The sequence below is a fragment of the Chaetodon auriga genome, chromosome 8, assembly GCF_051107435.1.
Source record: "Chaetodon auriga isolate fChaAug3 chromosome 8, fChaAug3.hap1, whole genome shotgun sequence".
NCBI lineage: Eukaryota > Metazoa > Chordata > Actinopteri > Chaetodontiformes > Chaetodontidae > Chaetodon > Chaetodon auriga.
The window spans coordinates 15,603,713-15,617,583 of record NC_135081.1 but is presented as its reverse complement, the minus strand read 5'-3'; the positions used below and the strand labels follow the sequence as shown (position 1 = coordinate 15,617,583).

The 13,871-nt window shown below is 41.3% G+C and overlaps 1 protein-coding gene across 1 annotated transcript in view; it reads left to right on the top strand.

Annotated features, from left to right (window-relative positions):
• The window catches only part of adam22 (ADAM metallopeptidase domain 22), a 61,639-nt gene that overhangs the window by 21,405 nt on the left and 26,363 nt on the right, over positions 1-13,871 (top strand). Inside the window, exons 5-6 of the mRNA XM_076737461.1 lie at positions 2,778-2,860; positions 6,946-7,009. Coding sequence (XP_076593576.1) covers positions 2,778-2,860; positions 6,946-7,009 — 147 coding nt within the window. The remainder of the gene's footprint in view (positions 1-2,777; positions 2,861-6,945; positions 7,010-13,871) is intronic.

Sequence of the window (13,871 nt, the reverse complement as noted above, 5' to 3'; positions counted from 1 at the left end):
TCGACCTTTTCATTGTGCATTGTGATGTCCAAATCAGATGATTAATCACTCCTATACGGGTCTAAGGGGATCACAGATCGGACTGATTTAGCAACACACACACACACACACACACACTGAGGATGTACCCACAGCACTGGGTTTTGGGTGTTTCTTGCTTTGATGAGAAGTGGAGCAGAAGGTTCAGGGCGACAGGGGGAGGAGAGACGCTGGGATAGTAGAGCACAGCTCCACTTATTAATAGCCCTCGCTGTCTCTTCATTTCATGCTCGCTCTATGTCTCTTTACCCAACCTCCCTCTCTCTCTTCATTGTTGCTCCATGTAGGTTCATCTAGCTAACATGTCCAACTTCTTCAGTCCCATTCATGTGTTTCCTCTCTCAGTCTGTTTGTTCAATCTCTTTTTCCTCTTTTCTTTTATAATGCACTGCTTTCGTCTGATTTGTCAGTTCTGGCCATCTTGGATGTGATTTTGTGGAAATAGAGAGTGAGAGAGAGCCAGACTTAGTGTGGTAAATGCCTCCAGCTGATAGCTTGTCTCCTTCATCCTAAGAATCAGATACAGATATCTTAGAGTTACAGAGAGAGAGAGAGAGAGTGAGAGCAGAGAACCGTAAAACTCAAGAACAACAACAACAAAACCCAGAACAAATCAAACTCAGCGTGACTGATGTAATTTCACTCCTATAATTCACCGATAACAATTTATACAGTTGAGTTCATATCACACACATTTATATTACGATACATTAATGAGGACCCCTTCTTACTACAGCTGTACATTAGTTCTCAAAACCTTAACTGTAAACTATTTGTCACTAATTCCTGTAAACCAGAAATAGCTCTTTAAGGAAATTAGCACTATTGAAATGATGTGGCCATGCCTGTCCACGTACATGTATTATTGTGCAGTTCTGGTTTGTTTTTCATGGTTTGGGCTTGGAAGGAATAGTTCAGCATTTTGGGAAGTGCACGTATTCACTTGCTCACTCTTGCTGAGAGTTGCCTGTACAGTAAATATAAAACCACAGAGATGGTTAGCTTAGCTTGGCATAGACTAGAGACAGGGAAAACCGCTGTCCAAAAGTAACAAAATGCATCTACCAGCAACTTTTAAACACACTAGTTTAGACATTATGTCTCCTTTGTTTAATCCACACAAGCGATGAGCTTTAGAGGTGCTGGTGGGTCGACTGTGCCAGGCTAGGTGTTTCCCCTTGTTTCCAGTCTTTATGCTAAGCTAAGCCGCTGCGGGTTCCAACTCCAAACTGACTTTCCTTTGGTCGCCTATTTCAGGCTGATCTAAATTGCTGATCTATGCTGAAAATAGCAAGTTGTCTGCTCACTAACGTTACGGACATACACAAGCTAGCAGCCGTTACCTTTTCTTTGCAGGGATATCGCCTTGTATTTTACAAGGGCACTGTCTGTGCATCTCGGGCTTGCGGCACCCATGACGGTTGTGATTAATTTAAAGAAATACAAACAGTCACAGTCTTTTTTCTCCCTATGCCTGAATGTAATGGGTGCAGCCAGACCTTTCTCCAGCTCTGCTGACACAGCACTATGGGAGATAGGTCTGTCTCTGCGAGACTATCTCCACACTCAACACACAGACATGAGAGATGTATCTATTTTCTCGTCTAATTGAATAAGTGTATTTCCCAAAATGTCTTGTAATTCCTGTCAGGAAATACTTCAGCATATGACATTTAAACGCTGTGTGCTTCCAACTTTGTGCAAGTTCAGGGAAGCTCCTTCCCTGTTTCAGCATGACAGGATCCCTGTGAAAAAGCCAGGTAGATATGGTTTTCCAAGTTAAGAGCAGAAGAATTTGGCTGGCCTGCACAAAGCACTGACCTCAAACCCAGCCCACACTTTTGGGATGAACTGGAAGGCCCATAATCAGGGGCAGACCTCAGTAATGCTCTTGTGGCTGAATGGGAGCAAATTTCTGAAGCTAGGTTGCAAAATCTTGTGGACAGCCTTCCTCATAATGCCTGTAGTTCAGGTTTTCAGGAACTTTTAGCCATGTAGTTTAACAATAACCGCATACAAACATCCTCACACAAACCCATGAGACAGGCGTGGATTTGGATGAAGTCCACAGAGAGAGCTGGAGGGTGGAGTGCACGAAGCATTGCGTTGCTCTGCGCAGCGTCAGACTGTAGAACAGAAATTGATCCTCCGATAAAAGCTGCGTTTCCTCAGGGAGACCGGCTTCCTGCCTAATGGCTGTTAGGCAACGAGAAATGGACCAGGAAGAGATGGCCTGCAGAGCACTTAGACACTCAGACATCATACACTTCCATAGAAAATAAATGTGTGTTTACGCTTGCAGAGAGGAGAAGAAGCGCACACACATATATAGACGGATGGAGATAGAAGGTGAAGACAGAGTGGTTGACGGAGAGTGGTGACAAAGATGGAAAATGTTTTTACGAGTGGCCGATGCTGTGGCTTCCTATTGTGGGTAGAAGTTGGGATGGAGGAAAGTTACAGAGCAGTTAACACACAGATGGTAGGATGTGAATGGGTTAAGCTTGAAGTGCAAAGTACCACACAAACACGCACACGCATGTATCTCCATCCGATCACACTTACACTTGAGTGTGTTAGCAAATGAATTCTGTGTGATTGATCACTCTGAGCTTATTTCCTGATGGAATATGGTAATAAAAGCTGCGAGCGGCATATTTTGCCCGAGTGTATGATACATTTTAGGAGGCAGCTATGTGTATGATCTTAATCTGTAAATGTTTGTGTTTTGCTCACAGGGAGGAGAGCACTGCTACTATCAGGGGAAGGTCAGAGACATTCCTCACTCCTTTGTGGCTCTCTCAACCTGCCATGGATTGCAGTAAGTACAAATATTATGTGTATATGTGACTTTATGTATCTGTTGTGAGCTAGCATCGCTGCCTCCGTGTGTCCAGGTCCCATTTGTCCATTAGGTCAGCGTAATTAGTTTTAGCCGGCCCTTCTCTGCCTCTGTATTTTTCGTTACACAGGTTATCATTCACTCAGACAGGTGCTGCTCAGACAGCCTCTCGTCTCTCTTTTCTCTGGTGTTGGTATTTTTAGAGCTTGTGCTCTCAAGCAGCGCTCTGGCAGAGAGACGGGTCAGACACAAGGCCTGCTGGGAGGAATGCATGTACACTGTATAGGTGTGTTAGTATATGTGCGATTGTGTGAGTACTTTATATATGAAGAGAAGAGAAGTGAGAGAGCAACCGTTCTGCAGGGCAAAAATGTATTGTGTGGTACTGAGTGTGTGCTGACAACACAACACTTGCATAAAAAGGCACCTGTGAATAATGAGCTATAACACATGCGCATGCATTACACTTTTTCACAGCTGCTGAGACACATTTCCTGAAACAGTATTTTCCCAAAACTGTGAACACTGGCCAAACCTTGGACTTTTAACACACTATACAGGACATTTTCCACTTGCTGATTTTTACATTAATTATTTTGGTGTTTTTTAAAAAGTAATTGCAAGAAAATAAATAAATAAAGAAGTGTTTGTAGTGCTCTGTCTGTAATCAAGGAAGGAAAACTGTGCAAGAAGAAGCGTCTTGTCAGTTTGATTAATGCTCGTTCATTAACAGAAATCCTTATATTCAGGGTATGATTCATCATGCTTGTCAGTGTTTGGACCTTTGACGGCTGTGTGATAATTAATGTTTAATTGTAATGACAGGATGTTTTTATTATGAATTACAGTGATTTCTCTGGGTTAGGGTTAGGGTGTCATAGATGATAGAACAGCTTTGCAATAGTTCTAGTTTTGTTGCAGGACAACATGCGACACCATTCACATCTGCACATAGTTGACAGTGTACACTAGAACATCTGCAGTACATATCCCATTCAGTTGTTTCTGAAAGCATCATGAGCCACTCCTGATCCATTATGGCTTATCAGAACTCGATTTGATCCAATATATCTTCCTCCACCATAACGTCAGGCTAAATAAAACAAATAATCAGAGCGGGAAGTAAATTCAGCAAATTAAGGCAATCAGATTGATTCTTGCTGAATAAGCTAACTAAGCCCAGGCTTTTAATAACGTTTGCATATTTCATGTGATTGTGGCAGCACGTTTATCAGCACGGCAAATTAAGCAGCGCCGCTTACAAAATAATGAAAAGTAGTGCATGAATTTATTAAACCCAAATGAGACAGAGTGTGTTGCACATGCAGTTCAGCCTAGGACAGAATAAGATATAATGTGACATAAAGTGTTTCCTGCACACTTTTCGTTTTTTCTAGCGTGGCTAATTTAAAGCTTGATGTGTTCAAATGTTAGTGTAGTGCGTTGCAATACTGTCATCATGCTATTTTTATTGTTTGTTACAGTAATATTAGAAATTGTAGTATTAATATTATTTCAGGTTTTGGGGTTTTCGTTCCTGATTTTCTTAATGTTGAAAGAAATACACAAGCTGACAATATAAAGGAGACAGAGACACACCCATATTATGCCCTGCACACACTTAAATGTGTGTGTGTGTGTGTGTGTGTGTGTGTGTGTGTGTGTGTATTTGAATACATGTAGGGATACATGAGCGAGAGACAGTGAGAGGGAGGGGGTTTAGGGAGTGCATAGTGGTGTCGGGGCGTTAGACATTAGCGGGAGAGTATTTCCCTTATGCTGAGTCAGGTATTTACGATAATATACATCCTACTCTCTCCTCTGTCTCTCTTTGTCTTTCTCTCTGTCTTTCTCTTATACATACACAAATACACACACACACAGAAAGTTTACACTGCAGTGCGACAGCGTAGTTACTGTATACAAAGGGACTCACAGCTTCATCCTTTACATGAGATGTAGATGGTTCAACATTGATTCAGGTTCCTGTTTTAGCCATTCCTCATACTGATTAAGAAATCAGCAGCCTGAACACTTTGCCTTCTCATTTCCTAGAAACGCACAAGTTCAAATGCTGAGCTTTTACTTTAGAACAACATGAGCGTCTTTTGGGACACTTTGGCTTCCACTTGTGGAAAATTATGCTGACCTTTAAAGCCCCTCCAAACTTGTTTTTTAAATATTAAACCTATAATAATGGGTTTTGGGGCCACTTGGGGGCAGCAGAAACAAGTTGTAAGCACAACATTGACATATCATCAATTTTTAAGCTGCTATGACAAACCTGTTAGCAAAGACTTGTTTATTTGCATCTCCAACAGTTACGGAGCAACATCATCATTGATTTGGAGTCGTGTTACAGGCCATCTAGTAAATGTGCAATACTGACTCTCCTTTATAGTCACACCTGAGCGAAATACCTGGTTCCTTAGCCACTAAACGCCCCACTTTGTTCACCAGCTCGTAGCTAACTGTCTCTGTCTGCTGTTTAGTGCTGAGCAGGAAGCGTACACAATGAAACTCTCAATAAAGCTCTATAAAGCCAAGGGGAGCCGTGGATTCAGATGATAACTGATGACACCCGCCACATTGCCACATTGTCATTTGATACATCACTAGGAATCACTGATCTGATACTGATACTAGACATCAGTTAATACTGGCTCAGGTAGCCGGATCGGGTATTGGTGACAATGGGGTTGATCAATTCAATTCTATTTTTACATGTATATACTACATACTGCATACTGCATACTACATCGTACACCATACATCATAGTGCACCAGTAGACCTGGCCTTCTTACTTGAAGGAAGAAGGGAGCTCACAACAACTAAAACTGTTCTTACTTTGGCAGAAAATTGTGTGTTCATGTAAGATCTCATCACAAGAAACTAACTGAGGAAACAGACTTTAAAGTTTAGAAAACAGTGGAACAATTGTGAATTTTCTGGTGTTGTCGCAGAGCAGAATGATCAGTGTTTGGTTTGGGTTGCCAAGAAATACATAGAAATCAGTTCAAATCAACACCACATGTTTCTATTATGAATTGCAGTAAGGGTTAGACTAAGGCCAAGGCTTTCTGCTCCATAATGACGTAACAAAATAGTTTTTTGAAAGGACATATAGAAAAATGCAGACCACATAAAACGCTAAGTACAACACAGACAGAACATCAAGGTTAAAAGCACTATACACACACTTCCGCCTGTGGTCTTTGTCTCTTTTTCTCTGTGCTATAATCTGCTGTAAGTGAAATGTTGGACCAGGGTGATGAGTGTGTTGAAGGTGAATTCTGTGTGTTGAAGGAAAGAAAGAGACAGCTGGAAGTGAAAGACAGAGCATCTGCAGCGTTTACCCTCCTGACTCTGCAGTTTGACCCAACCAATCTCCTAAAAGCCTCAGATAAAGTTAATTAACGGATGACGTCCGTTTGTGTGCACATGTGTGCGCGCAGGTGGGCTGACACGAGGAGGCCTTCACCCAGCTGCTAAATGAGAAATTGATCTCTGCTTTGTGTTTCGTTGCCTCTTTCTCATCATGTGATAAATGTATTTAGAGTGCACAGTGAGTGAAAGTGCATGTTAAGTCTCTATGTCTTAAGGAGGATTTGCACTGATTTACTGCTTAAAGACACCCCTTTCAAAGACGCCTGTCTCAGTGCAGCTTGTGGTCAACCAGTGCAAACCCGTTAAGTCATTGTTTCAGAGATACAAATCCTTGCAGTAGGTGACCTTTACGTTATGCTGTATGGGGGGAAATCTCTCAAATGATTGGATGACCTTTTGTTTCGCATTATCCTCCACCCCTCCTAAGACATACATATGCCAAATACAGCAGAGGATTCTGTCCCAAACTGCGCCTTGTAGGAGTACATTACAGTTCTTATCCTGACAAAAGCTCCAATAATACAATAACCCCCCCCCCCTTAGGCTAGCACTGAAATGGCAAATCTATCACGCTGATAGCTGAGGGGGAGTTGGATTATTATGCATTATTCCATTTTATGATGAATAAAGCAGAAACAGGTGTTGATGTGTGCTCTCCTCTCTCTCTCCTTTTCAGTGGAATGTTTTTCGATGGCAATCACACCTACATGATTGAACCTGGAGGACAGGGCACCAACGATGTAAGTACTCTGCAAATCTACACGGAAATTTATGTCGGTTGTAGGAGCTGGTGATGGCTCCTCTCAGAGGGCTTTATTAATTTTCTCCTCTTCCATCTTCTCATGTCCATCTGCCTCTCAGCCCTGTCTAGTTTTCTGTGGTCAGAACATCACTTATAGCAGTGGTTTCCAGCCTTTTTTCATTGTGCTTTTGACTCCACTACATGATTGTGATAACCTTATACTGTATACTGGGTTACTTTAATTCAAATGAATGATGCAACATGTGGGTTGAGATAAGACGTAATTGATCCCTGGAGGAAATTCACAATCTACCCAGCAGTATTTAAAGTACTTAAAATGAGCCCCACCTTTAACAGCCGCAATATGAAAGTGATACTTATACATTAATGCAATGATAATAATAATACAATAATATGCATTATTCAACAATGGGGATTTTTGAATGGCAAAATTTCATATTACAAATATGTTTTCATTATTGAATAATCAGCAATATGTTGGCTTTCTGTCCACAATAAGTCTGACGGAGCTGATTGCTGCCACCTTAGATGGTATATGCAGTTTCACCAGCCCCGTAGTGTTTCAGAAGCAGCTCAGAATGAGAATCCGGTAAATTTTCAAAATAAAACACCCTGTGCAGACTCCCGATCATTTATAAATGGCAGAAGGACAAACACAAAGGAAAGATGATCATATCAGCAAAATCCGAGCAAGTCAACAGAATGAGGCAGGCAAAATGCTCAGCTTCTAAAACACACCTGGTGGGGTTGCAGCCGCGCGGGGAACAGAACAAAAAACGCGTTGCTTATGTGACATCACAGAGATGCCTCTGGTGGAATCTCGGGGTTAGAACGAGCTCTTTATATCTACAGAGGGAGAAGATGGAGTCCACCATGTTGCACCGCAATATTTCTACAGTAGCCCAGAGAGGACAAACCAAACACTGGCTCTAGAAAGCACCTTTTTGTGTTTATAGTGTTTTTAGCAGCCACTGTACCCATGCTTTTGTACTAATGTTACTTCTGTTCGCTGTATTTGTCAAAGCCCTCTTGGTGCCAGTTTGTAATCTTATTTATGTATTTGTTTTCTTTCTAAACATTTGTCAACATATTTATGTTGACACCCATTGTTATTGCTACTTGCAATAAATTGTGCAGTAGCTTATCTACTGCACAATTTTCTCAGTGTACCTGTTGTACACATACTGGCTGGAAATCACTGCATTACAGGATTTAGATGGGGGTCAGTTATCGTCCTGAGAGAAGGCTGAGACAAAACCAGAATCCGTTACAGATTGCACACAGGTCATTGACACTTTCGTAATGAACCGTGAGTGTGGTGCACTGGTCTCAGGACGGAGATTTGCTGGATTACAAAGCCTATGCACAGCAGAAAAGCCCACAGCCAATTAGATAATAACAATTACAGGCATTATGGTTGGAGAGAAAGGGCAGATCTGAGATTGTCTAAAGATGCCTTGAGCATGAGAGTGAAAGAACAAGCCACTGACACTGTGTGTGTATGTGCGTGTGTCCTTCCTAATTAAAACGTCCAGAGGAAGTGTGTTTCTGGTGTTAATCAGTAAGGACAAAAGAGACAAGATACGAGAGGTCAGGGATTTGCGTGTGCGTGTGCGTGTGCGTGTGCGTGTGCATGTGCTTGTGTTGATGTGCAGAAGGGTGTATATGCACTTAAGGGTGTAGATAGCGGCGGCCTGGCACACAGAGCTACTTAAGATTCTTCCCTATATGACAGCTTTAGTGCCGGTGGTATTTAAAGAGTGGTCAGGAGAGGATGGACATTAGGGTTTGATCTGAAAAGCGAAAAAGCGGATGAGAAGGAAACAGGTACACAGACAGAGGAGGGGCTGAGCAAAAGAGCACAAAAGACTAGTCTTCTGAATGTGAAAGATTGATAAAAAAAAAAAAGGCAAAAATGAGAAACAACCGTTCTTAAAGCCCACTAGGTTTACTTTACTTTTGTCACTGCTCTCTCCTCCCTCCCACTTCTTATTTACTCCCTCCTTTTCTGGCCTCTTCTTCGTCTGCCTCTGTCATTCCCCTCCAACATTTTCTGGAGAGACTGAATTATTCAAGCGATGAGAGAGAGACCTTAAATCAGAATACTGCTGCAGCGCTCGTCTTCAGAGATACAGTATCTGAGTCTTTTTTTGGTCATTCACACAGAGGCAGTGACGTGAAATGCACATAAAAATTGGAAGAGATTCTCTACCAGTTTAGTTTTTATTTGCATGTCATGCCACACATTCTGTATGGCCACAACACTGCTGCTGCAAGACATCTTCTGGTAGCATATATACAAAGCCAAAAGAATGCTGTAGATCATGACAATAATACAAACAGATTGACATCATTTCAGGTAACCTAGCCCAAATGGAAGAAGAACTTAAACGCTGCAGGCCTAAATTTCATCCCGATAGAGTCCTCATTTTCAAGTAGATGGCTAACTGAAAAGTTTCACGTGTGAACTCTGTCTTGAATCGTCCATGTTTACAAAAAATCTTTGTCTCCGTTAATAATATACAGTATTGTGTAAAAAGGCAACAGAAAAAAAACTAAACTAATTTTCAATATCACTGAAATGGCACATTGGCAGAGATGGAAAGTAACTACAGTGAGTACATTTAAAGTACTTTACTTTAAGCATAATGTTGAGGTAACTGTGCTTTATTTCCATTTTATGCCACTTTATTCTTCACACTTAGAAACATTTATCCAACAACTTCAGGTACTTTGCTGCAATTTGAGTAATTTTTCTTTAGTACATTGTGCTGATAACACTGCACAAGCACTGTTACTTTTACTTAAGTAGCACTTTGAATGAAGGACTTAAACTTAACTAAACTGCTTGACTACTTTTGCTCAAGTAAAGGATCTAAATACTTGTTCGACCACTGCACACTTGACCCATTTACCCAGTGTCACCATCTAGATGTAAAATACCAGCTCTCAAATAAGCTCAAAGTTCTACCATATGCATTATTTATATAAAACATGATTTTCTAGTACTGACATGCTTTTGGAAAATATTTGGCAGTGATGGTTTTGGCTTGTTAGGTGAGGAAATTCTGGCTGCATAACAATGGTGGGGACAGCGCTGCCCTTGAGCCCGGCAGTGGCTGTCAGTTCGTCAGCACTGAGCTCTGGATGTCTGCTCCCCGCGGGCAATGGTCCGCACTGACTGCCTCTCCCCTGCTGCATCTCTGGGTTCCTCTCTGTGTATCTCTGTCTCTATTTCACTCTCAGTCTATGTATCTTTGTCTCTTTGACAGTCTGCTTGGTCTGCAAGTCACAGACCCACATTTGTCTGCTGCAAAAACCTAAATGCTCACTATGTATCCTGTGAGTCAACACTTTCTCACACACACACGCAGAATAGTGTGCTTTTGACTCTTGGATGTATCTTGAGGTCGTGCGCTCACTTGCCTTCTTGTTATAGCCTGAAACAGCCACATTTCACTCTTTATCAATCAGAAGTGTTATTAAATGCAGATGCATTGTGCCCTGTGTTGCACTATTAATTCTGACTGTTATGATCTAGTTGAAAGTGATGGAAAAAAAAAAAACATAGCAGGATGGGGGGTGTGTTGAGATGGAGAATCTGCATGACTCCTGTCGACCATATGGTAAATCCCATCTGCCCTTCTTGCGCAAGGCAGAAAAAGTTATGCAGGGCATTAGCTAAGAGTGTCCTGAACAGGCTGCTCTTGTCACCGTATGCAGCTGAACTGGTCTCAAAGTGTCTTATCATGTTATGTAAATAGGCTTGTGAACAAGTAGACTACAGCTATGAGTAATACAGAGCGGCAGAATTAAAGTTCACAAGCTAAGAACGTGATGTACCCGGGCACTACATGGCTGATAAATCTTGCAAGTCTTGAGTGTGTAAGTGTCTGCGTGAGCGTGTGCGTGCCGACAACTCGGAGCAAGGATGTGTGATGCTGGCTTGCATATTCAGAAAACACCATATGTTTAGCCCTCTTGTTGTTTTGGACACCTTTCCAACCCCACCTGCACCTCAGGGTCTCTGCGGCTACATCCCCACAGCTCTTTTACTCTGCTTTCACTCAGGACTGACACAAAGTCTTGTATTTTGTTGATGGAGTGCTGCAGCAAAAGACAAAGCAATATTATTATTGCATTCAGCGTTGTTATATATGTAACAGTGAGAAAACAATTTCATTGATTAGTGGATTTACAGAAAATTAATCACCAATTTTGATGATCTATTAATTGCTGAAGTCATTTATTGAGTGACAAGACATCTTATCCTATTTCCAAACTCAATAATGGAAACTAATTCATAGTGTGTTCACACTGGAAAAGCGACAATTTGAAATATATTCACAGACGGGCAGTCTGTTTTCTAAATATGAATGATTTTTTACTGTGCTGTTGATGGACATTATTGTCCCACAATGCAACACAAGCACAAAGGAAATAGAGGTCTCAGCTTCAGAAAGATCACTGAAAACAAATTTAAGTAATCAATCTTAAGAAAGACATTTTGCTTTCTATTTGTTTTTTTTTTTTATCTAAGTTTAGAAGGAAGAATTTTTGTATACCAGCTGCCAAAACAGTATACTTTGATGATTCGTACGGACTGTAGTACACACTGCATAGAACTAGTGTTTAGTCTGAATTTGGGACACAGACTAAGAGTCTAAAGCCATACTAACCACTCTGTGTGCATGTAGGCACAGCGGTGCTTTGTCCTAAATGCTAACATTAGTATGCTAATATGCTCACAATGACAATGCTAAAACTCTGATGTTAAAGCAGGTATAATGTTCACCATGTTCAACACAAAATACAGCTGAGGACAATGGCACGGTCATTAGTTTTGTAAGTGTGTTGGGCAAAGTGAAATGTTATCTTTATGACTGCACTATATTAAATATTAAGGGATCACCAACGTTACTACTATCCATCCTCGGGGGAACGTGAATGTCTGTACAAAATATTATGTTAATCCTTAGCTGTCGATATTTCTGTCTGGACCAAAATGGCGGACAGGCTAACTTTGCCCTTCAAGCAGCTAAAAATGACATTTGCATCTCATGGTTTTAGACTGTCGGCATCTCTGTAAAATATTCCCAAACCTCTCATCTTTGATGTTTCCAACTGCTGTGTGTTTTTGTTGCTGCAGCCCTCAGATCCCGTGTAGAGATCTGACCTGCAGTTACAAGATGGTTGGGAGGGTATCTTCTGAGGAAGAGGGGGTGGGGAGTTGAAGGGTGAAGTATGGGGTGTGTTGATGGGGGTGGTGGCAGGTTGTAGGGTTGGGGGGGTTGCATTAGGAGCCAAGAAGAGGATTTGTTAAACTAGCACAAACCGGGAATGCAGCTCAGACTGAGATGGAGCTGACAGGATTAAAAAGAAGAGGGTCTCCCTGTGGCCTCAAGCCAACTTCATGTTACTAAACCTGGACCAGTTCATTTACACATGCAGAGAGAGCGAGAATGAAAAGCGTGTTACCCCTCCCTGCTTTATATTCATGAGCCAGCAGTCTGTGTCTGAGGTACCATCTCCCTTGGCAACCCACGCTCCACCCCCGTCTCTTTGTAGCATATGAAAGCCATCTGCGTTTCCACCCTAAATCTGCAACCCTACACACTCCCTGCTGAGTGTGTATGCTGTGTGTGTATTCTTTAACTGGGATGATTGGCTGGGAGCGATGACCTGGGGAACAAAGAAGACGCTGGTCAAGGAAATACTCATCACAACCATTAACTCAGGAGTAACTGCTCCGATAATGATGGATTGTGCCGCGTGTATGTGCAACATATTATAGAAAAGCAGCTATGTCATATGCTTCTTTTAATTATGGTCTCATTAATCACCAGCTGCTAAACTCTCAGTCAACATGAAAGTGTCGGATCAGAGACGGAGTTGGCTCCAATTATGACTGCTGCAATTTAGTCTGGTGGCTGTTAATTCCGATGCTAAGTCCACCAGGACGACATCAAAGATAAGACAAAACAGCAGAGTGCTGAAAGACTTATTTTAATGGAGTGCTCACGATTCTTAATTGGCTCTGGTTTCTCTCTGTGGTGTGATAACTTAAACATTTACCCAAAGAGCAGATCATAGTTGAGCGTAAATGTTGCTGAGTTTACCAGAATACCATTCTTAATCTAAACAAACTTTCTGAAGGCTCCAACTTGGACTCTGGGCAATTGTTATTGTTTGCCTTTTATTTACATATGTTACCTTGTTTACCTAGAGAGCAGCATTTATACTGAGTCGATTATCCTGGTAAAATAAGTAAAATTATCTTTAATTGTGAGGGCCATTTTCTCCCTTTTCTGACATTGTATAGAATTAACAGTTTATCAATTCAAAATATTGGTGAGAGGAAACGCTAATAAAAGTAATCATTAGTTGTGTTAGATCTATTGATTTCTGTGCTACATTCCATACCTTCGTCTTTATTGGTGTGAAAATATGAATGTGATTTATTATAAAATGTGAATGAAGCTGCAGACCTGCAGTAGATGAACACCTGTAAAACATGATACAACCTTTATGAATCATGTTTTAACTTTTACATATAAATCACCTAAAGGCACAGTCCATGAGCGAGTTTAATATCCTTCAGTGAATCAAGTCATCACGAAGGGATTAACGAAGGAACTAAAACATTTTATGAGAATACATTTGTGAAACCAGAACCTCACAATCCATTGATTTTCTCAAACAATTTATCAATTAAAGCGTAAATGTGGAGACATAACCAGCTGAAACCATCACCGGAAGAGATACGAGCAGACTCCTTCCCAGTTTGTAATTCAGTCTGTCTCAAATGTTTCATATCTGCTGGGTGAAGACGGACAAAT